We start from the raw sequence: 24326 nt of genomic DNA, 5'->3' as shown, positions 1-24326 counted from the left end.
ACTGAAATCACTGGTGGGTCATTGGCAAAGGGAACCCATGTAAAAGCCAACTGATTGGACATTTAACTGAAGGTCTTATATCATAACTAAAGAATATTGTGTTTTAAGATTACATGGGTCATCATTACTAGAAGGCACGTCAAAATGTGCCTTAAATGTTAAATCTATGCTATTCCAATGATTTGGTACATAGAATGTTGTATCTAAAAACATAATGCTCAGTGTTGTTGCACTAAACTGGAAATCACTAACTGAAACTCAAATTGATGAAGTCAACTCAAACTGTAGAATACTCAGTAGTGAAACAAGTACTCAGATCCTATAAGTAATAGTGCCAATACCAAAGTGTAGAATAGTTCATTGCTGTATTAAAATTCCTACTTAAGTAAAAGTGAAGACATAATAGAAGCAAGGGTAAAAATACTCATTCTGCAAAAAAAAACTGACCCTCATTCCATGGTGTACAAATAGCAGGAAACATCTGGCTTTGGCTTACACATTGTATGTTATTAGGAAGTGTAAAACCCTGTTATTTGTGCACAATTGCGTTATTGCATGTTACAGTTTAGATTGTTAAGTTTGTTGATGCATCAACACACAAGTATTATTTACTGTTGTAGCTGCTTGAGGTGTAGATAGTTTTACTACCTCACTGGAATACATCTACATTACACCTACTCCTTCTCCCTCATTAAAAATTCAAGAATCTATAAATATGCATTTCATTTTGGAAGTTTACCTATGTCAGTGTGAAAGTCATTCTCAGTGTGTGTGCACTGGAGCCTTCAAGTTTTAACATCACACTAGCTTAAGTCCAATATTGAGCAGAATTGGCTTCAAAACTAGTTGTGATGTCACAAATCATACATGAGAACGCCCACCCCTTTCATATAAAAAAGTTTCCACTTTCAGCAGATGAATGTGAAAACAACCTTCTGGTCAGAAAGTGGTCTTGCAGTGTAATACAGTGTGCTGTAGCCTATGCGTAGGAATACAGAAGTTCAGTGGTTGAGAGAATATAGTGCCATAAGATAGGGCTGACTGACAGCAATATAATGCGGCGAAAATGCTCTAAATATAGTGCACACTTAAGCCGATATTCATTTTTTTAGGTGGGCCTTTATTTGGGTGGCTAAATTATGTTTTACTGATGCCACCGTTCACAGCAATAACATGGCATTGCTTAACTTTAGCTTCCATGCCGGTACTTTTGTCTGCCTCTTTAAACTACCGACCCAAACTGCAGGTGATAAACACTGAAGTCCCTCATACAACTTCAATTTAACAAATACGAACTATCCCTTTAACAAACGGCCCTGCACTTCTCGGCTCTGCCAGGTGATGGCGCTCCTCACTGCACTGTGTCCTGGATAAAAAGCAGTTTATAGTCTGCAGCACTACGGCGGAAGCACTTCATTGGTCCGCGAGGCCAAGTGCAACCAGAGCTTCACGGCAAGGTAAACACTGATAATGTCTCTTATTGTGTGAATGTATCTGTACCGTACGTGTCGTTTATGAATGTATGGCGGGACTGTGAGCTCCGGTTTCAGTGTTTGTGTCTTTCACGGCGTGAGGAGGCGGTGGTAATGCTATGAGGAAGAGGAGTAGGACGAAGAGGGCAAAGTCATACGTAACGGAGGTTAATGGAGGAAACAAGCAAACTAAAAACACCTCCGACCAAGCCGGAGGGGAAAGGATTAGATATTATCTAGAGTCATTATGTTACATGTTTGAAGCAGTTTGTTGTGTCTTCGTCTTTGTTGAGTGAGTGTGTTGTAACAGCAGAGCAATATGGCTGAGTAAACCATCTGTTAGTGAAGCTGACCTCATTTAACTAACTCCTCTAAACACTGAGACAGTGGACAAGCCTGAAAAACGGCCTAAATATTAACGTTAGCTAATATTGGCTTTTCTTAAGAAGTGTTTGTGTGCTAACTCACCAGCAACACAAATGTCCTGTACCAGTGACACATGACAATACCTCAGAGTGCAGGTAAACTGCTTAAGAGTTAAAGAGATGGTGTTGTTTATTGATAACAGAAATATGAATGATCATATTAAGTATTTCCTTTATCAGGCAGCTCTGGGTGGTGAGTTACTGATCCCATGTAATCATCAGTGGGATGCTTAATGACTTTATTGGCAATCTGTGATTATAATGTCTTAGTTTGGACTGCAATTAAGTTGTATTAATAAATTACTAATACACATGATTATAATGCACATGATTGTAGGCTACAGATCAATTGTTATTCAGTCAAAATGATTGAAATAAATGATCAATTATGCTTTTGATAATTGTTTAATCATTCTAGTCATTTTTAACACAAAACATAAGCTGAACAGTTATATGTGCCAGCTTCTGAAATGTGTGCATTTGCTGCTTTAAGGTAAGGTTTTGGACTTTCAAAAGGAATTCAGATTCAAAGACCAAGAAAACCAACAAAGAAATTATTGAAATGATTGATGGATTATTAAAATTGATGCTGATTGATGTTCTAAACAAATATCATTACCTGACTAATTAGAAGCTCTAATCCTAGTCCTAGCAAACTGGTGCCAACTTTAAACCCTGCATGTTAAATAGATACAGAGTTTAAAGTGGGTTCCTGTCAACCTAACTTTTTTTATTTAAACTCAGATAAATCCTGTAACAGTGTCTTTATAGATTTGTGAGGGCTTTCTGACCTTGCATAACTAAGTCATTACAGTCATGGGAGAATCTAGTTAAACCTTGTTTGTGCTTGAGCTAAAAACACATAAATCATAGAGGAAACACACTCCCACCCCTGCATGTAGACCCGCTGGCCTTACATAACTGTCCCCTTGTGATACAGTATCAACATTGTGCTGTGCCACTGCTTTTGACTCGACCAGTGTCAAACTGGCTCGAAATCGACATGAATTATATTAATCAACATTCATCTTCTGTTCTTTTCTTTTCTGTCTTTGGCTCAGATGGCCCACAGGCTGCTAGTGCGTAGAATTTGGACACTCCCGGCAAAAGAGATCCGCTGCCTCCCAGCATCCACGGCCACCATCAGCTCCTCTTCTTTCTCCACCTCCCTGCAGTCCGCCACGACCCGGGTGTCCTTCCTCTCCCCCTCACGCACACTGCCTCGTGTCCTTCCTCACACTTCCCGCCGTGAAGTCTCCTTCAATGTTCAGGACCATGAAGATTTCACAGAGAGGGTCATCAAGAATGAACTGCCCGTTCTAATCGACTTCCATGCACAGTGAGTACTTCAGGGAGGGATGGCTGTAGATCACTATCTGACCTAATGTACTGTGGCCCTGAGAGCTCAATCCACTGCAGCTTAAGAAAATACATGGAAATAATAGGGCCCAATCAATACTGGACTTTTGGGGCCGATGCCAATACTGATATTAGGGAGTAAAATAATTCTGGTATCGATTTATTGACCGATAATATTACAGAATATAAACATAAACACACTTTTTTTTTTTTTTTTGCAATGATCCCCTTAAATGTGGTCAAACACTAGTGACCAAGATATGTAATGATTGCATGATATTTTACAGTTTAACAGTACTCAGTGCACTGAAACAGTCAACTAAGCTGGGAATTTAATTTAAGTATAATTAGCTATGAATGAAAAAAGTATAGGCACATATCGGACAACATATTCACCAATACGATATATCTGTGATAGGCCAATATCGGCCAATAATATTGACTGACCGATATATCGGTCGGACTGTAAACAGAACACAACCAAATGAATAAAATGTCTTCATCAATATGACAACACATAAGCAGCATTTAGAAAACACGCTGCAAATTTAGACAACTCATTTCAGACAACACAATGGACAGGTTTCCAAAGGACACTTAAAATTGATGAACACGCCTGGACACGCTTGTTTTAACAACAGTTGGTGACTCATGGCATTATTTAAGTCAACTATCTGTCAGTAGCGATGGCAAATGAGTTAACATGGAAGTATTTTTTTTGGTTTATTTTAGCATCATGATCGTATGTCCAGACGTGTTCATCACATTTTTCTATAATGTGTTGTATTTGAATTCGCAGCAGGTTTTCTAAATGTGCTGTCAAATTGATGATGTTTTTTTAATTTGCAGTGTTTTGAGCCAGCATACTTATTAGCTGTATAAAGGAATTTACTAAATTGATCAAATGTAATGTCACAAACCATGTGGATGTGGTAAAACTGTGTATAAGTGGGTTAGATAAGCAGTGTTGAACATATGGTTTCTAAGGCTATATTTCGAAATAGACCTCTTAATGCTCCTAAATCATTTCTTCAGTTATTGGGGAGTTCTGTATGAACACTTATTTGTATGTGTAATTCAGGAATTTAAGCAGTGACCTTGGGTAAGACCTGCTTTTACAGCTACACTGTTTCTTTAAATGACTAGAGGTGTTACATACATGCAGCATGTGTCTGACTGTTAAAAATAAATACACATGTATACAACTGACTGCGAGGATTCCACTTTCATGGCATTTGTCATGTGAGGTTACACAGCAGCTGTCGCAACATGCCACTGGATGTGTCTTGTCTTATAGAAAGGTCTTCATAGCTACACCTTTTAGGATTATTTGACACAAAATGTACCCGAGATGTATTCTAATGTGGAGACTAAACTGTAACATATCGTATCTGAATTTAGACATAGTTTGGAGTTAAGATGTTAATTTAAACTGAATAGAGACGGCCATGGAGATTACAATCTGTAGCATGGTGTTCTGTAAATGAATAACATTTGTTTTTTGTACTAATTGGATTTTGTACTTTCACAATGAGCATAGCTAAATGTAAATTTTAAAACTTCATTTTTTTTTTAAAGTTTAGGTCGGGAATATGGAGCCCATGACAATGAAAAAATATTATAGGATAATTTCTTACAGCCCAAGGTGTCTTAAAATGTGGTCTTCGTCCAGTCAACAGTCCAAAACATATTCATTGTACATTCATGTATGACACAGAAAAAAATCAATTCCTCACATTTTACAACCAGCAAATGTTGGTATTTTCTCTATTGATCGACTGATTGATTGTTGCAGCTCTGATGCCATTACAATCTATATAATCATGTTTTTTGCTTTATTGTAGTTCATTGATATTTGAAAGTCAAAAGCATCAGGGTTATGTCAAGTATAGCCTGAGGTTTTACAATGTTTAACAGAAAGCCTGTGTTAGAAACTGGACATGATGTCTGTCAATCAGGAAAAGCCTAATCAAAGACACTATTGAATGCCTTTTGGGAAATAAAGGATCCAGTGTTTCTGGAGCTCGACCCATACTAGACTAAACGTCTTAAATGCCCCCCAACTTTATGGAAGTGCAATACTAAATTGATGGCATACCCCTTTAAAATCTGTATTAGACTTCATCATACACTCCTCTTCCTGGTCATACTCAATGCAGTTATCTTTTAGGGAATAAACACTTTAACATTTATTCTGTTTGTGTTTTTAGGTGGTGTGGTCCCTGCAAGATCCTTGGGCCAAGGTTGGAGAAGGCTGTAGCCAAACAGAAAGGCCGTGTTGCCATGGCAAAGGTTGACATAGACGATCACACAGACCTGGCTATTGAATATGGGGTGAGATTCGCAGTTTTTATAGTATACATGGTCTTTAAACTGAACTGCCAAAACATCTCAAAAGGCTGCATCTCATTGAGAAAGCAGCATTTCGAGTCCTAACACGAAGACACAAATAAGAACATATTACACCAGTTCTTAAATCTTCACCAGCTCCCAGTACAGCACAGAATCAACATCAAAATTATTTTTATTACTCCATAAACCACTTTTGGCTCACTGACCACAGTCCCACCAGACCCCTGAGGTCATCTGGCAGTTAGCGTCAAACTGTACCCAGAGTAAGATCCAGGTCCTCAGAGGAGGCTTTTAGTTATTTTCGTCCTGGAACAAACTACTAGATAATCTGAGAAAAGTCCTAACCATTTCAACATCTAAGCCTTTATATAATAATGATAAAAAATATAACTTTATTTGTAAAGCACCTGTCCTACAAAAAAATGCAGCTCAAAGTGCTTTACAACAAAATACATTCACCAAGTGCTTCACATGAAAACATGTAAATGTGCATCAGATGGAAAATAAAACCCGCTTGATAATACTACTAAACATATGATAAAATAAAGTGAATAAACAATACATAGAATGCGTACTTTAGTTGTGGTAATTTGAGAATTCATAGGCGTAAACTCAAAGTACTTCACCCTGTGTACACAATCTGTAAATTGGTGCTCTTTGAAGCCATAAGCAAACAGAACCTCCCTTTTTCCCAGTGGACGCAGACCACCGGTCTTGATTAACCGAAATAAGCATCTTTCAGTTTACCCCAGAACATCTTCCCATGAGTTTGACCTCTCTGTGGATCTTATCTGTGTTGGGGGCAACCCGAAGCTGCCCCGTTGAATGAAAAGTCTACCAATAAAGTTGGCTTGACTTGACATTGTTATTTGCTGTGTAAAGAGATATAATTTGCAGTGAAAGGAGGGTAATGAATTGAATATTACTTAATGTATTTGATGTTAAGTCATGATATTATTTGTGTCATATAACGCGTAACTGGTTCTGTCCCCAGGTATCAGCTGTTCCCACAGTAATCGCCATGCGAGGAGGCGACGTCGTCGACCATTTTGTGGGCATCAAAGACGATGATGAGCTGGACTCATTTGTCAGCAAGATCATTGGACAATAAACCAACTGTCCCATCCCCACCGTTCACCACTATTATGGTGCCGTGTTTTTTAATGATTCCGGCATGGTCGGCAGCAGTCAGTTGCCATTATGAGCCTGTTAAACAACAACAACAACACATAAAGAAATCCATGCCACAATCCCAGCTGGCAAACTTTCAGTTGCTCACAACCATCCCTAGACACACTGCTTCTGCTGTGCATTATTGCTTCTGTCTCTCTGTGTCTCTCTGTTTTCTTTTGTCTAGTAATGGGTGTGTGCCTACATTAACCTTTTAAGCTCATGCCGGGCAGGTCCACTTCTCTCGAAATAATGTGACAGTTCCACGGCTTATATTTCATACCTCTAGAGTGGGTAACAGTTTGCTGTAAGAGTCTATAGAATGGAAAATACACCGCTGTACTGCACTTATACTGTGTAACATGAGGGATGAACATATGTAGTTTTAGCGGTAAAGAGGATTTAACTTAAAACCTGACGATACTGAATGAGGTTTGTGACAGTGTTACCTGTAGTTCCTGCTTTCGTCCACACGAGGGTGGCGTTTCTCTAACATCAAAAAGCCACACACACGGTCATTATACACCATTATGCCTAATACTGTGAGAAAGGAATATGTGTGTATGTGTGTATGTTTCTTTGTGCATTTCTGGGTCCTGACTGTGAAATTTACGTCAAGCAGGAATTGCAAAATATGAGTTTGATTTTAGTTTATTACTGAAATGAACTCTTAAGTATCAGAAACATGACCAAGTGAAGTAATAAAAGGAGTCAAAAGATGTTCTGTATTTGAATTGTGTTTTTTTTTGTTTGTCTTTAGTTATAAAACAGTCAACATCTGAGCTTTATTGTCCCCAGTGACGCTGATGCAAGATTTGAGTTACGTACTTTTTAACTATTTTGACAACACTGGGTGGGTGCAGAAAAGGCTGCTTGTATGATGTGTATCTGCAGGATTTAAGGGGATTTTCTCACCAAGGAACTGTAGTAGAAGAAGGTGTATAAAATGATGTAGTTAAAGCAGCTCTCAATAATTCCCACTTTTATTATATGTCTGTTCAATGAGAGATGGGGGGCATCTCTCTGACTACTGTCTGAACATGTAGATGTTACTCATGCCATCAACCCTTTCATCACGCCAACACAACACCCTCCACTTAATGCTTCTCTCCAACCATATTGTTTTTAGTTGATTCTCACACCTTTTCTGGTGACGTAATCCGATGGCAACTGTCCATGGGCCCCAAAAGCTCAGATTTACTCTTATATCACTTGGGTTAAAATAAGAGCTGCAACAATTTGTATTAATAAGTAAGTGTTTTAACAATCACATGATTAGATTAATAAATAATTAATCACTACTATTGTAGGGGTCAAGAGTTCAGGTCTGCACTGTTCTCTTGGTGGACACCACACATGTCCTCGCCCACTTGACATGAATAAGGTGAGGAATGACTCATCAGATTCATATCACTTTAGATCAGTGCCTGTGGTTTTTGCACCACTGAACTCTCAAATGTGCATTCATCTTTGTAATGAGGGGTTCATGCATTGCAACCCTATCATAATACCCTTGTCTATGTAATTGTCGACAGAGTTTTCTTTCTGACGGTCTGATCATGTCCTGTGTTGAGGAAGAGTTGCTTTTCCGTTCTTATAAACATATTGTACTAATGCACAATTTTGTGACTGAAGCTCTTGCCAACCGTGTCTGAACAATCAACCCTCTTTCAAAGTCTTTTTCTTTTTCCATCTTGACACAAAATCAGAATCAACTGGGCCTGCTCAGCATTTTTACACATGCCACAGAGCATGACTGGGTGTTAATAGCTTGATTGTACCATGCAAATAGAAGCATCTGCATTTGTTTTGTTTCACCGCTCATCTGGCCCTGGTATATGTCAAAATAAAGTTTTAAGACCTGAGATGTTTTAGTTTATATAGGAGAATACTGTAAGGCTGCAACCAACAATTACAATTACTGTTGCCAATGAATTTCTGTCAATCGATAATCATATCACTTCAGCTCTGGAGTCTGGGTCAACATACGGACTCTGGCCCTTCATTGCACAGTTAACCATTCAGTTCAGTCTTTTATTTTCAGTTTGACCTGCTTGGTAAAATACCATAAGACCTTTCTGTCTCCAATCATGTGATTGAACCCAACTTTTGAACAGTCTGAACATCACAACAACACAGTAGACCTCTCCTTACTGTAGATTTGTGACTTTGTGTTTGTTTGGCAGTTACCATGGTTCCCAATTACTGTAAAAAACAAAAACAATACGTTTGTGTGTTATCTCTGCACACTGTAAATCATTAGTTGAAATTGTGAGGCCTAGCAAGTTTATTTGCACAGCAGGTTTTACCAACAAGGCAAAAAAATGGTAATTGGAGGAGGTGTGTGTGGCATTTGTGTCGGTGCCTTCTAGACACACAGTGGAGTAAACGGGGTCAAAGGAGGCTGAGATGTGAAGGAGACAGGAGAGCACCTGCAGTCGAGTCTCCTTCCACTCATCATGTCGTCACCCCCTTCTTCTTTCATGACTTGCTAACCGACAAACATCCTCACATGTCATTACAGAGCCCGCAGCTGAGGAGGGCCTCCAGACTGCTTATTAAACGCACATCATTCGACATGATCTGCACTTCTAGTGGTCCTGGATGGGATTAGATCATCGAATGGAGCCCGGGGACATGCAGAGCTGCTCAGTAGCAATCAGAGGCAGAGGCCCGTTGGTTTTCTGAATAGGGGGAATTCCATTGGCATTACATAAGCAGGTGTGAGTGAAGCAAGCGGGTTGGACCAGCCAAGCGCTCCAGATGTACAAACACAATTATTGTGCTCCTGATAAAAGACATTCCTGCATAGTTTTGAGATGTCTAAATGACAACACCTTTGTTAATGAGCTGACATTTTGAACTACTTTCTGCCTCCTCTGTGTGTTTCTCTGCCTCTATATAATCATTGACTTGGGTCTCAAGGCTTCAAGATTGACCCCCCCCCCCCAACACACACACACACACACACACACACACACACACACACACACACTCCCCCACCACTCTACACAGACTAGACGCACACCCAGCTCATCCTCTTTGTCTGAGAAAGAAATGACGACAGGCTCCAAAGGTTCAAGAGCAGCACGTAACCCTACACCTCTTCCGCCTAAAACAATAGACCACACCTCCATCCTCGCTCCCGCTGTCTCTCTCTCTTACTCAACCACTCTTGTGACCATATAAGGCAAAAAAAGACAGGGGAAGCCAGCGGCTGCTGAGCAAACGGGCTGAGAGGCAGAGTTGCAGAATTCTTCTAGTGACTCTTTCCCAGTGTGCCTTCCTTCCTCAGAGCCTCAAACTGTTCATGTTTGCTGTGTGTTTGTTTGAAAAGAAATCTCTTTTTTCTCTGCCAAATGCCTTTGCTCTGTATATGTGTGTGTGTGTGTGTGTGTGTGTGTGTGTGTGTGTGTGTGTGTGTGTGTGTGTGTGTGTGTGTGTGTGTGTGTGTGTGTGTGTGTGTGTGTGTGTGTGTGTGTGTGAGAGAGAGTTACATGAGTGTGGGCTTGCATTGCATGGTTTTGTGTTGAAGTGTGCGTGTGTGCGTGCGTGTGCGTGTGGCAGAGGGAAAGAAAGAGAGAGGGAGACTCTGTAACAACACCCAGATCTGGCACAGCCGTAGAGAATTCTGTGTTTATAGTAAATACATATCCATATTTATATTTTAAACACATGCTGCCCTCCACCTTGTTAGGTCTCCGTTCTGTTCCAGACAAACACCAAGCAGATACCAGACAAAGCTGCCACTGTTGCTATTTCTATCACTCCATCTTTTTCCCATGCAACACAACACAAGGCTTAACAATACAACATCAACTTAGGGCACATTAGAGATGTTGTCGAAGCAGAGACACATCTCAACAAAAGAGGGAAAAAACTTTGTGTGCTTTTCCTTTACCGCGCATTCCGGTCTTTTGTGAGTCAACATGTGTCTTATCACTCCTTCCTGTGTACTGATTACGAAAGGAAAGGAGGAGGATGGAGGCGTTAGAAACAGGGACCAGACTAAAGGATAGAAGACTGAAACAAAAACAGCCAGTTAGTGCCATGCTGTCATTATTGCATATCTTGAAAAGCTGGAGTTGCTCTCGATGATTCTTTATGGCCTTTTGGATTCAAACAAACAAACACTCAGCTTTGCTTGTTTTATTGAAGCAAGTTGAGTCAATATCCTATATTTGGCAGAGGTTTGTACCTGGCTTTAGTGTGTTTACACTCACATTCAAGCATGTGTGTGTTGAATTTCCTCACAGTGTATGTTAGGTAAGAGGTCATAGCATGAGAATCTGGGTCAGACATGAGCATTAAATAACAACATACATCAAATCTATGTGCATGTATGTATGTGTGTGTGCATGACAGCATATATTCTCACTAAGACACTCAAGCATGAAAACCCACACACATGAATACACACAAGTAATTACCCAGCGAGAGTGGTCAGTGAGTTAACATGCCACTCTTTTAACATGCTGACACTGAATGGGTCCCTTTCTTTCTGACTGGATGATATAATGGCTTTACACACCCTGAATTACAGACACACCCTGCTGCTATTACAACTCTACTGAAGGAAAAAGAGAAAGAGAGAGAGACTAGGTCACAGTGAAAAGGAGAGCAGGAGGCAGTGCGAAGAGAGAGGGAGGGAGGGAGATAGTGAGGTCAGAAGTGTCCATATTTGGTAATTCATGCCTGCATTTTAATCCTACATTTCTTTCTTTCCCCCTCTTCTGTTTATTTGGAGTCTTGTGCTGTTATTGCATAATAGTTTAATATGTGTAAACCTAGCTGTTATGGAAGTACTTTTTTGACACATGCTTTTTATTATGTGATTACGTGAACTTTTTTTAATTTTTTTTTTTTCAAACTATTTTTATGTGACAAGTTTACTCCGCTCTTCCCTTCTCCCTTCTCCTTTCTCCTTTCTCCCTTCTCCCTACTCTCTGCCTCTCTCCGCATCTGGTCCTGCTCAAGTAATCGGACAGGTTGACCTTTGACCTCTCAGCTGAAATTTCGGATATTTCCCATCCATCCCAGAGAGAGGGAACGAGTGTCAGATTTATTGATTTTTCCAGACAGGCACGCTGAACATGTTCAATGTTTTGCTTTACATACATGTGATGCCCATCTGCTAAACGTATAGGAAAACACACCAGCGCATTCCTTTCATAATGACACACAGCGGACATAAATCACACATTGTACCAAAAATGTGATTTTCCTATGTTTGTCAGGGGGATGCCAGCCATGCCAGAAGGACTGTTTTGTCATATAATGTGACTGTAATGTGACTTTAAAAAAACAGCACAAGAGTCTTCTTTGTGTGCAGTGCTGAATGCGTAAACTGGTGGCGCTGCTGATTGATGTCACCTAAGGAGGAAATATTTGCACCTCATCTTATTGGTAGTTGTTTTTCTGTGGACGTCACACCAGCATCTGTTTTGTATTCCTGCCTCTTATCAGGCATCCCCCACTTAGTAAAAAAAAGGAAAGACAAAACAGAAATAGGTCAAAGCTTTTGCTTGCCTGAGTGGAATTACCTTTATACACTTCCTTCCTCATTCATCCATTACAGTCATTACTCGTCACAAAGTGCACTGTATAATCTAAATGATCTCCTGCTGATTAGAGCTGCTGACTTAATAATCCACTGACAAAGTGAAAAATATTTATTTGCCACTGCAATGGTCTCCCTGCTGGTTGTGGCATGTGTGTTGGCCCCGGGCCTTTAGTTCCACTCGCTAAAACTGGGCTCAAATCTGAATGCCAGGAGAGTAAGTGAGGTAAACAGGTTCACGTTGTACTGTTCCATTCTTCAGTGTAGACTTTGGCAGTAACGCCTCAGAACTTTCATCTCCAAATCCATCATTTCACTCATCTATTTTGTGGCCTTTTTTTTTCACGCCGTCCCACCACCTGTTCCTCTTTTCTAACCGCGTCAGACTCATCTCTTATTATTTCTCAATTTCTACATCCAGCTGAACAATAATTTTCAAGATATCTGTTGATTTGTACGTGATTTCACCCATATTTCTACGGAATCAGTACCAAGGAAAACAAATGTCAGGAGAGATTTAAAGACTTGGACAAGTGTTTCCCTCCCTTACATTTATTAGATTGTCGCCCGGAGCGGTTCCCATGTTGCGTGGCGTTAGCATGTCTGGTCGTGTATCCAGGCCTACCTGTTTGGATTATGGGAACCTGCGAGACTAAATCACTTACTCTGCTGCGCTTCATTGTACGCTCTCTTGAATTAATTGTACTGTATATCTGACAGGTGCAGTGGAGCAGTTAAAAATATGCAAAATATTAATTCAAGTACAAGAGCATTGAAAGAACATGCTGAAAAGTTCAGTGAAGAGTTTTAAAAGTGAAATTGCTAAACTTTTGTTGTGCTCCTCAGCATGTGATCCATCCCATAATATGCTCTTCAGCGTGTGAAGAGCATGGAAAAATCAGATCAAATTAGCATATTGTGACTGTTGACTTATCGCTACCTTTGTTAAGTGTCTGCCTTTAACTGAACCAAAATTGGAGTGTTTTTAATTGAACTAACCTTAAATTTACATGTAAACGTTTCCATATAACTCACTAAAATTTCATCCACACTCATTTTTTTTGACTTGCATTAACTAAATCAGGCAAGAAGAGATTTTTTATATAAATATATAACTGATGGTGTTGCATATATTACAGATTGTAAAGCAGTTTGAGGCAAATAAATTGACTTGAAATGACCATGTGGCTGAGTAATTTAAATGTCAAGTTCAACAGTGTAATGATCATGATACTATTGGCTAATATCCGCCCTGCTGACGTGTAATTAGGCCTGGCGCTGAATCACTACTAGCGCAGTGTGACGCTGTTCTGCTCCAGACCGTGACCTCTGACCTCCTTTTCAATGGGAAAAAAACAACACACAGACACAAATAAAGTCCTGTACTATTAATATAACACCTATGAATATGTCATATTTGGTCTAGTATCGGACAGAGGCGGCAGAGATGTACGGTTTCAACAAGCTGAAAACCTTTGCCAGAGTGTTTGTTACAGTTAAAATAACACCTCTTTGTCCGTTGAGTGAAAGTATTAAAGATAACACAAACACATAGCAGCAGTATTGAAAAGCCCAGTCATGCCTGTGTGTGTGGGATTTGTCTATTTGGCAGCTTTACAGCAGAAGTAGTAACCAATCAGGGCCAGACCGTAGCATAAGCCACATAGCCGGTCTCCTGAGGTACCAAATGAGTGGGAAGTTTGTTTTTTTTTCTTACCAACAAGGGTGCTCGTATACAGTTTTTGTAAATATGTACATGTTCTCCCCCTCCCATTTTTCCTGTCGTTTCCCCCCCATTGACTTAAATGGGCTCAAATTTCCCACAACAGCCACAAAACTTTATGTGCTACCTCAGGCATTGCCACCAAACACTCACTGAATGTCACCTTGACCCCCACTTGCCTTTTTGTCTGGAGGACTGGGAGGACTCTGTCTAGCCTGTAGGTGCCATTGTGTCAATTTGTTTTAGTGTGAATTTATATCTGAAGTTTTTGGACTGGAGGGTACACTTTTTTGGGTGGGGGGCTTCGATCTAAATCTTTCATGGCTTCAATTTGAAAATCTCACCTAGGGCACAAACATAGTCTGTATCAAATAGGAGCCATCAACGCTACTTATTATCAAAGCAGAAGCCAGACTAGACCCTGTTGACACATGAGAGAAAACCTGGATGATGCAGTCCATCCTGAGAGTGACTGGTACTTATATGGTCATAAAAATCCTTAGTATGCACATACCTCTCTCATTAAACACAGCTCTATCTGTACCCCCTCCCTTCTCCCTGCTCTTTCAAGTTCATTTTTTTCCTGCTCTTGTTGCCCTACCCAGTGGCTGTCACCCTCTCCACTCGAGCCCGCCTTCAGCAGAACGGGATTGGCCCAAAGTGTGGGGATTAAAAAAAGGCCGGCAGTCATTGGCTGGAGGGGCGGATACAAACGGGACGGTGCCCGCCTCGTCCAGGACCGCACCCCGGCTCCGGCTGGCTACGTACTGACTGAAATTACGCGAACCAGTGAGCAACCCTGTGGAAGAGGGAGGGCAGAAGGAAGAGGGGGAGAGAGAGAGAGCGAGAGAAAAAAAAAGATAGAAAGAGTGACTGAAGCAGAGAAAGAGAGGGAGGAAGCGAGCACTGTAGTTTAGCCTGAACTCTCTGAGAAGCTGCTGTCGACTGGAAAAGAAGTTTGACTCACGGAGACGCTAACTGAGCCCCCCGGTTGTCGTTAACCATCCTCTGAAAGGCGTCCTGCACCCAAAAAGCAGGTAATATTCTTAACTTTTTTTTTCTCTGCCATGCTCTCTTTCTGTACTCCTTCATATAACTCATTCAATCTGCTCAGCAAGTGCGCTGAACCAGGAAGCACGGGTCGCTATTTCACCGCTGTAACTTCAGTAAATCTCCGGAGCTAATTTAAACCGGGGTTTCTTTACACCACTCGGGTTTTTATATTTTACTGTTAAAGCTTTAAAACACGCAGCTGTGTGCGGTATGTGAGGCCGGAGCTCGACAAAACTACAGTAGCAGCAGCAAGCAACAGCATTGTGGCAGCTGGCGAGAAGCTGAAGCCTTCACGGCATAGCAGGAAGTGATTCGCTTGAATGAGTCGCAGAAAAAAGAAAAAAAAAATAAGGCCGGTGAAGAGTTTTTGAGCACAACCGGGGAAGTGAATGAAAAGAAAAGTTGAATTCAGACAACACGGACACCGCGGGAAGTGTATTATTACTTTAAGGGTTGAACTTTTTATGTGCAGGCGTCAGAAACGGACGCTGTATGTGTGTGTGTGTGTGGTCAGTAATATGTCTGCTGGCTAGCGGCATGACGTCACTGGTTCACCGGTGGACCGAAGAAAAGAAGAAAAAAAAACGGCGGTGCGCTTTTCCACCGTCGATCAGCTTAACCTCAACGAAGCATGTCATCAGCACGTCCGTGCACTTTCTGCCTGTTTGTTTTTTGGGATTTTCGCTGCCATCTTACAGGGGAATTTAGAAGGAGGTTTGGCCAAAACCAGAGCTACATTTGACTGTGATTGAGTTCACTAGAGGTGAAAACTTGATTATCTTCATCATGTGTTTCCCTCCCTTTGTGTAGGTGGCTCATTAGATTGAACAAAATCATATGAGTTGAAGTTAAATGGATATTTTGGATGATCTGTGTATCAGCATTTGTTTGCCAGTCATTCATTGTTATGTGATTTTTTTTAAAAAAACATTGTGCATTTTTTCTTTATTCAACTTGTATTCAGCTAGGATGTCTCTTGATTTACTTATTTATAACATTCACATACAGTGTAATGCAGAACCTGAGAGCAATAAAGGAAGAGAGCATAGCTATTGGAAAGAGTGCTTTTAGGGTTGGGCAATGCATCTATTATATTGACCTCATGATATGAGACTAGAGTAATCTTCAATATTGGATGTCATAAAGTTTTGATATGGCATTAGTGCTGTCTGCTTTCAAGTGGTGTAATTTTCTAGCTGCTCCATTATCTGCCTTTATATCCACATAACTGATTATTTATCAATAATCTCATTGTGTAATGCATGAAATATTATTTCAATATCATGGTATTTGGTTAAAAATATTGTGATATTTGATTTTTGTCAATATCTCCTAACCCTTGCATTCTTCATAAAAACACATTTCTTGTGTATGACTATGAAGACAGTATTTCCAGATGATGTTTGGCTTTAAATGAATCCAACCCCAGGGTGTGTAATGCAAAAAGACAGTTTAGTCCAATTCAGAACAGACTTCTAGGACTCTGCAGATTACTCATCTAGAGTCTGGTGGTCTGATAACTGAAACAGGAGAAGGCGTTTAACAAAACTAAATGGCTTTTTTTTTATTGTGATACATAGTTTGGTTATTTTTATAAACCCAGGCATATTTTTATTCAGAATAATTGAAATGCATAATTATGCCAGCTGAAAATAACCATGTTTGGCATCTAATTACTGAGCAGTACACAAACAGCAGCTGGGCAACACCACAGTTTTCCATTGCTTAAGAGATTTTGTGCTATATATCAATATCAAGACAAGTTAAGTCAATTATATTTATGTAGCCCAAAGTCATAAATCACAAATTTTCCCCAGCAAATGTATGACCTGTAAAACCTGCATCATCTGATCTTAGATTGTTGATCTGAAAATTTCCATCAAAAAAAATAAATAAATAAAAAAGCTTTCTGGAGAAACTTGAAGAAGACCAACAGAAGAGGAGACATGCTGTAATGACAACTAGATTAATACAAACATTATGATACATCTTTGTGTTTGGAGTGAAGAGAGTGAATCAGCAAAGGTGAGAAAATACCTTCTGGGTTGTCAGAACAGAACTGATCACAGGAAGCGCAGTTTTCCTTATGAGATTCATACATCTTATGATGTTAGTCCATCTTTCAATTCCTGCCAAGCCAACCTCAGACGGCTTCTTTTTTTTTTTTTTTTTTTACAATATCAGACTCATCTCACATCTAAGCTTTCACATCCTCATCCGGCCTACCTACCTGTGCACCTACAACACAACAGTTCCACTTTGTCAGTACAATAAGTGTTTGCTCTGTTAGACGGTGCATCATCGTGTTTGCTTTTGTTTTTTTAAGGCGCTGTCTGGCTCAGTATTTACAACAAAAGAAGAAAGAAAGTTACTCATGAACTCAACCTCACATCAGATTGGCCTCACATCCACAGCAATTCCAGCAACTCTGGTATTCCTCCCATTAAACCTGCTTCTCATTGTTGCAAAAGTTAGTGTCATGGGGGTGTGAGAGCAGCACCTTTCATTTATAATTAGAAGCATGCATTTAAAATGCCAGCTGATGCAATTAAACCCGAGGGTGAGCTTTGCACATGAATAAGTTTTGATGTTGAAATAGCCATTAGAGTAGATGCATAAACAAACATATGTCTGGCCTGTAGGCATCTCTTTTTATGAAGGTTTTCTTCCACCTACACTATTTTATAGAGCAGCTATGTTTCTTGAGGAAGACATATCAGTTAATACTCATTCTTAAAAAGGGCACATCGGGTGACAGCAGATATGTCACATCCTGTGACTGCATCTGAGTCATGAATTGAATTTGGCTAATGTATTGTGCAACAGCTTCTCTGGAGACCAGTCTCAATTGTTGCCAGTTTTGGTGCAGTTACAGAGCACCCCCCCCCTTGCCCCCCTGCAGAGATCGTTACATTCCATCATTCGTGTGTCAGCAGTGTCCATACTCGAGGGCCCCCTGGGAGAGGTACTGTAGGCCAGACAAAATTAAACACAGACATCTTTAAAAAAAATCTGAAACAAGGAGCTGGCCCTCGCAATCTTCTTTCCAAATGATACAGTCTGAGCGAAACGCGCCTCTGGATGTTTAGATTTCATTGAAGGACAGCCGGCCCGGCCGAGGTTAAATATCCTGCATGCCCCCCTTCACTTTTTTTTGTTGTTATAAATACGGGAAAGGACAGCGTGACACAGTCTTGGCACATCGCAAAAATCCCTTACAGTCAACTCCTGTTATGAAGCTTTTTGAAAGGTTGTTTTAATAAACGCAAGGTATTTTTAAGCTTGTTTGCGTGTGTGTATGTGTGACCTCTTAACTGAATTCACTGTTCCAATTATATCTTCAACACTGATTGTCAGCGCCAGGCTAAAGAGGAGAGACACATGATAACGCAGGGCTGTAAAAGCTCAGTAAAAAAAAAAAGAAGTGCTCTAAGCTAAAGCTGCAGCCAGAGCCCAAACAATTAATGGATTGATAGATTAGTTGATTAGAGAGAAGATGTACCTGCAACTATTTTGATCCTCATGTTCATTGTTTATCACAAGTTCCACTTTCCTAAATGTAAATATTTATGATAGTTAACTGCACATTTTAAGGTTTTGGACTGTTCTAACACAAAAAAAAGTGATCTGGTTAACTAAGATGAGCCTATTTTTGACATTTTATCAACTTAAGGAGCGGTTGATTTTTAAAGGAAACAACCAGCAGTAGTCAATAAAAATAATTACTTTTTTAGTTTCACCTCTTTTCTAAGCCAAGCAGTCTTTTACACACCTGAAACTGGCTAATCTCCAATTATGAAGACGGCTGCAAAGTTGTGCTGTCAGTTGGACCGTGCCAACTCTCTTCTCTCGGTACATTACCTGCGCATTTTCTAGTAATCCCTTTAGAACTAGTAATACTTGTCGTCGATGATTGATAGGGCAGGGAAATGTCACGCACATCCCCTGGTTTTTCTACAAGCTCCAGTCAGCTGAGATTCATTCAAGCAGGCAAATAAAAAAAAAAAACCACAACACATTCCAGTCTGAGCGGAGACTGCCGATATTTCTGCATTAACCACGGCCGGGCTGATCATGCTGCGATGTATGTTGTTGATTGTGTCGCCGATGGTCAACACAGAGTGGAATCTACTTGTTTGTATCTCCAGACTGGCAGTAATGGAGACGGCATGAGCGCTCTTTTTGCTAATGCCTGCCTTTTTAATTTAAGTCTTGCAAACTTCTATTTTTTTTCTTAAACATCTAGTCTATTTATGTTCCGGCCCAAAATGTTTCTTCGGGGTTTGACACGAACAGCATAATTAAGTCTCCTCATGTCAGAATGGTTGGAGCTAGAGGATACATTTGCACCAGTATCTGCTGTGGTGGCTTTTCCAATTCCTTCAACTGCATTTCCTGCATTTCCTCGTGGTCTTGGTGCCCCCTCGCTGTCCCCCCCCCCCTGTATGCTCTTACATTTTCCCTCCCCACTCCCTCCTCCTCCTCACAGCACGCACCTGTAAGGTTTCAATAGAAGTGAACAATAGCAGGAAATGGCTGTACTCTGACTGAGACTAACGCACAGAGAGGAGTTGTTCACCACTGCAATCCGAAAGGACGGACTTTGACCATGCCCTTTTTTTTCTTTTACAAGAACTGGCTCAATAGATAATACTGCTGTCTGCTTTGTGGCATAAACGATGAGGTAATGCTCAAGCTGAGTGAGCTATACAGTCATTAGAGGCTTCTCTAGAACGCCAGTTTAATGATGCCTACTTCCTGTTGGTTCAAAGTCAGCACCTGGCTGCCCACTACACTACAAGGAAGTTATATTCTCAAGTAAATAGATTTTGTTAGTGTAGGTGGCACATTTTAAGGATATCCTCAATACTCTACGGTTGTTTTGGATTTAGTGTAAATACAGGTGATTCAAAGTGAAGTAAGAGACACCACATTATAACACAGAACAGAAATCTAATGGGTGGGGATTGTGGTCAAGTACAGTTGTGTGACTGTACGTGTCAGAAAATAGATATTCATGGTTTTGTGTGTGTATGTGTATGTGAGCAGCACACCTGGTGTTCGACCGTGTGGAGAAATGGTTAATACTTTAGAAGATTGAGCAACACCTCCAGCGCAGACACTGTGAACTTTGAAACATGCTGCGCCTACCTTCTGACTCCCATTAGACAATATATTCCCATGTCAATCTCAATCAAGCCACACACACACAGAAGATACCAGGTTATTAATGTAGCATGTGCTTCTTTTAGGCCTGTGAATGCTTTGTATGATGAGATTGTCGAAACGAGATAGACTTGTGTCATCTGTTCGTCCGAATTTACCTTCTTTCACTATCTCAGAGGGTGTATCCCACGTTCAAGATAACATGTGATTTGTGATAAGGCTGAAAAAAAGGAGCCATAAAATAATCCAGGAGAGTTAAAGAAAAACAGGATTAGAGGTTGAATGAGAAAAAACAGATTCTTCTTCTTTTTTTTCTTTTCTGAGTCTGTCAGAAATAAAATAGTGATCTGTGCCAGTGCATTCCTCCTTTTTTCTTTTTTTTTTTTAAAGAAAAAAATGATTGCTGACAAACAGAAATGTGTATCTTAACTCCCCTCTGCATTCTTTCGCTGTCTGTTTTAAAAGGCTTACGTAACCCTCTGTGTATTTATCCAATGGGTCAATACAGTCGGGAGCGCTTCGGTTTAAAAAAGAAGGGGGGCAAACTGGTACCGCGCAGTATCTGATCCGCTTTGTGTCGAATAACCTGTCGATTTTGTGGCGTTCAGCGGTTTTAATCAGATAGCTGTTTGGATGATAGACACAGAATTTGTTCTCTGACCCTGAAAATGATGCGCTTATCTCACCAACACCCTCTTTCTAATTATCTACACTCCCTGTCCTTTAATTTGAGTGAGCAACCAAGAGTACGCAGTGGGTAAAAGAAGGGAGGAGTGTGATAAAAACTAGTACACAAGCAGTAATGGATATATGGAGGAAATAGGTCGCTACATGTAGTGAAGAAACAGTTGAAATAATTAGCTGAAATGAATGGATAGATGGTTGAATAGTGAACTTTGGAGTGGGAGAAGATGGATTCAACCAGTTGTACCACTGCTATCTGTCCATGTATAATCAATAATGAAATGGTATCTTATTAAATCAGGTCAGATGGGTTAGGGTTAGGGAACAAAGGGGACAAAAGTTGGGAACCATTGGTGTAGATGAAGTGCTGAGAGCCCTTGCTAAGACCTAGTATGGGCCTCTTGGTTGTAAATGGTAGATGGCATTGGCCAGCCTTCACAGTTCAAAGTGAAATAGGATCCCGGTTTTCGGGGGCATGGAATGTGAAAAGTAATGTGGAAAAGTGATGCGGATCTGTCATGCAGCGCGGTTATTTTTCCAGCGAGGGCTTAATTTACTTTCTCAGTCTCGGGAGCCGCTCAGCGTGCGTTCAAGCACACACGAACCCCCCCCCTCCAAAAGAAAAAACAAAAAACGCCACCTTCTCCTCCTTCCTTCCTCCTCCTCCTCGAAAGACTCCACACACACACACACACAAGTTCCCCAAATGGCAAAATAGTTTTCTTAGTTTGTCATTTCCTCTTTTCCTCCCCTTCTCTTCTCCTTTGCCACACCCTTCCCACTTTCAAGGGGGAAGGAGGACGAAAGAGGTGGAGAGAGAGAAAGAGAAGGAGAGGGAGAGCTGATGTGTGAGCCCATAATGAGTTTTGACTGACTCAGGACCGTTGTCTGGCACCCACTCTCTTGTGTCGCATGAGAGGAGAGTTAAACCACCAGTTGACAGATCATCAGACAGAGAGGGGGAATCAAAAGGAAGGACAGAAATGTTTGTGAGGAAATGGGGGGGGGGGGGGGGGGTATAAACAGAAAGAAAGGAAGGGGGGTGTGGGGGGACAAGAGTGCGAAACAGCCACACAGCATGAGGAGGACAGCTGAGGACGTGCAGATGTGGCTCAGGTTAAAAAGCCAGCTGGGGATGCTGCGATGTGGATGCAGCTATCGACCACGCTGTCGTGCTATTAATATTCCTGTCAATGGTGGCACAGCTAGTTTTATGGGATTTTTTTCTTTAAGCCAGGCCAGGAAAAGGGGGGGGGGGTTGGACCAGTTTGACTGTACATGGTCATGCTGCGGTCGAAGTCGTCAAGTCTTGAGGTTTTTTTTGGATTTTTTTTACAGTAACTTGGGGAGAGTCTGCGGAGTGGAAAGGAATGAGAGGGGTAGTCTGATGGAGGGATGGATGGGGATTTATAAAGACCATGAGGTTGCTTTCAAAAATGAGGACAACAGTGACTGAAAAAGAAATGCTTCATAGCTCTTCCCCCTTTTTTCCTCCTTCTCCTCATTCCTCCACCTCCTTGCTCTCGAATGCTCCCCGCATTACTTCCTCTGTTTGTAACCACATTCTGGTCTCCTCCGCTTTTAGAAAAACCGGCCTCAGCTCTCTTCCTCGTCTTATTTACTTAACGGTTCCTCTTCCTCTTTTACGCTGAGGCCGCTGCTCGGACAGGACGCTTCCAACTTCATTCAGGCGTTTTGTTTTTTTTAAGATTCTAATCCTTTAATGGTTTCTCAGTCAGGTTCCATAAAGTTAAAAGATTGTTTCCCAAAGGTTAGCTTCAGGATGACAGTTTCCTACCTGCTGCTATGTATTGAAATAATGAATAATCCTTGTTGTGAATAACTCCTCCAGCTAATCTCATCATGAGCAGATCCCTCAACAGAATAGATAGAGGAAGCTTCAACAGCTGAGCCAGGTTCAAAAGTGACAAGAAATCAGGGAAACCTCAAGTCTTACAGGATTACAGAGAACCTGGCGGGGAAGACGGTGGGAACCTGAGCCAGGAGCTTCAAGTGTGGGGCGGGCGTGACGGGGGGTGGGGGTTTATTACACTCTGTTTTATCTCAATGTCAAAGTCAACATCCATGTCATGCTCGGCAAAGGAAAGGCCTAAGTCTAACATTGTTTAATGGGAGTTCTTCTCCTCCTCCTCCTCCCTCCTCCTTCCTCCTTCTCTCTACTTTCAATATAGAGCAGCGCCTGTCAAACTAGAATAGCGGAGTAATTTTAGCCCTCGTGCCGCTCTCCAGAGACGTATCTCGAAATGTGTCACGGTTATCTGTGTCAAGCAATACATCAACAGGCTGGACTTGTCTTTTTCTCTTTTGAAACCAATAATGTCAGCAGCTTGAAGAAATATATACAATCAGGCTGTTTCCGGAGTGCAGCGAATGCAGATCGGTGTCCGATTCATTAAACAATACACGCTCAAGTCATTTGAAGTGTGAACAGATGGTGTTTGTATTAGTTAAAATTGTTTTGAGATGTTGCTTTCATGGTGGCCAGCGTGTCTCGATGTTAACACACAGCAAACTAAAGCAGCAGCAGAGCGTTTTGGGTGTGTTCAAGCCTGTTCTGTTTTCATGTTTCGTGTTTTGCCAAAATAACAAAGCAACAGGGATCGTAATCAGTCGTGGCTCCAGTTCAGCTCCGCATAGGGGGCCTACTGGTCCAAACGTACTGGATCGAGTATAAAGGCTAAGTGGATTCTGAAGGGCTGAGAGTGCACAGGTCTGTTCCGATCCACGCAAAGCAACAGGACGGGTGTGAGGTGATGCTGATGTCCTCTGACTGATGAATCCCCCCTGAAGGCACACATGACCTTCTGATGTGATTGGGGGGGGGGATAAGAAGAGGAAGGCAAATAACAGGAAGGAAAGCCAGAGAATAGGTCTGAGAAAAGATGTAAAAAGGAGCAGGGAGGGAGGGGGTGGTGGTGGTGAGGGGGGGCGTAGTGGATAGAGGACAGAAATTTGTGGAATTCCTTTGCTTTGCTGTCTCTCCATGATAAAGGGTGAGTATGGGAGGAATGCGACCCTGAAAAGACTGGATAAACAGGAGAGGGAGGGAGGGAGCAGGAGGAGGAGGAGTGGGGTGTTAGGATCCTGGAGAGGCAGAGGAGTGTGACTGGAGGCAGAGGAGGGCCAGAGGAGCCAGCTGAGAAGTATATCAGGACTAATTTGCAGCATGTTCTGTTACAGGATGGGGTCTGTAGACTGCAGATGAGTTTTAGAGGAGGGGGTGAGGAAATGATGGACGTCAGCTTTAGCGCAGGCCGACAGGGTTTTTGACGGAGGACGGAGGAAGGCAGGGGTCATGAGAAGAACGGCTCTCCCTCTCGCCCCCTCTCTCACAGATCGGG

General features: G+C 41.3%; 2 protein-coding genes across 3 annotated transcripts in view; both read left to right on the top strand.

The window, feature by feature from the left end:
* Positions 1-1401: 1401 nt before the first annotated feature.
* txn2 (thioredoxin 2) lies at positions 1402-6859 on the top strand. Its single transcript, XM_062438693.1, has 4 exons — positions 1402-1457; positions 2959-3236; positions 5467-5590; positions 6603-6859. The coding sequence occupies exons 2-4, from the start codon at positions 2959-2961 to the stop codon at positions 6717-6719; spliced, it is 519 nt and encodes a 172-aa protein (XP_062294677.1). The 5' UTR covers positions 1402-1457; the 3' UTR covers positions 6720-6859.
* Positions 6860-14876: 8017 nt separating this feature from the next.
* Positions 14877-24326, top strand: part of LOC134000087 (myosin-9-like) — a 31073-nt gene continuing 21623 nt past the window's right edge. For both annotated transcript variants that reach the window (XM_062439391.1, XM_062439390.1), the window contains exon 1: positions 14877-15098. The gene's annotated coding sequence lies outside the window, so the exon portion shown is untranslated. The remainder of the gene's footprint in view (positions 15099-24326) is intronic.

Source organism: Scomber scombrus, chromosome 18 (assembly GCF_963691925.1).
Source record: "Scomber scombrus chromosome 18, fScoSco1.1, whole genome shotgun sequence".
Classification (NCBI taxonomy): Eukaryota; Metazoa; Chordata; class Actinopteri; order Scombriformes; family Scombridae; genus Scomber; species Scomber scombrus.
This window is presented reverse-complemented; position numbering and strand designations above follow the sequence as displayed.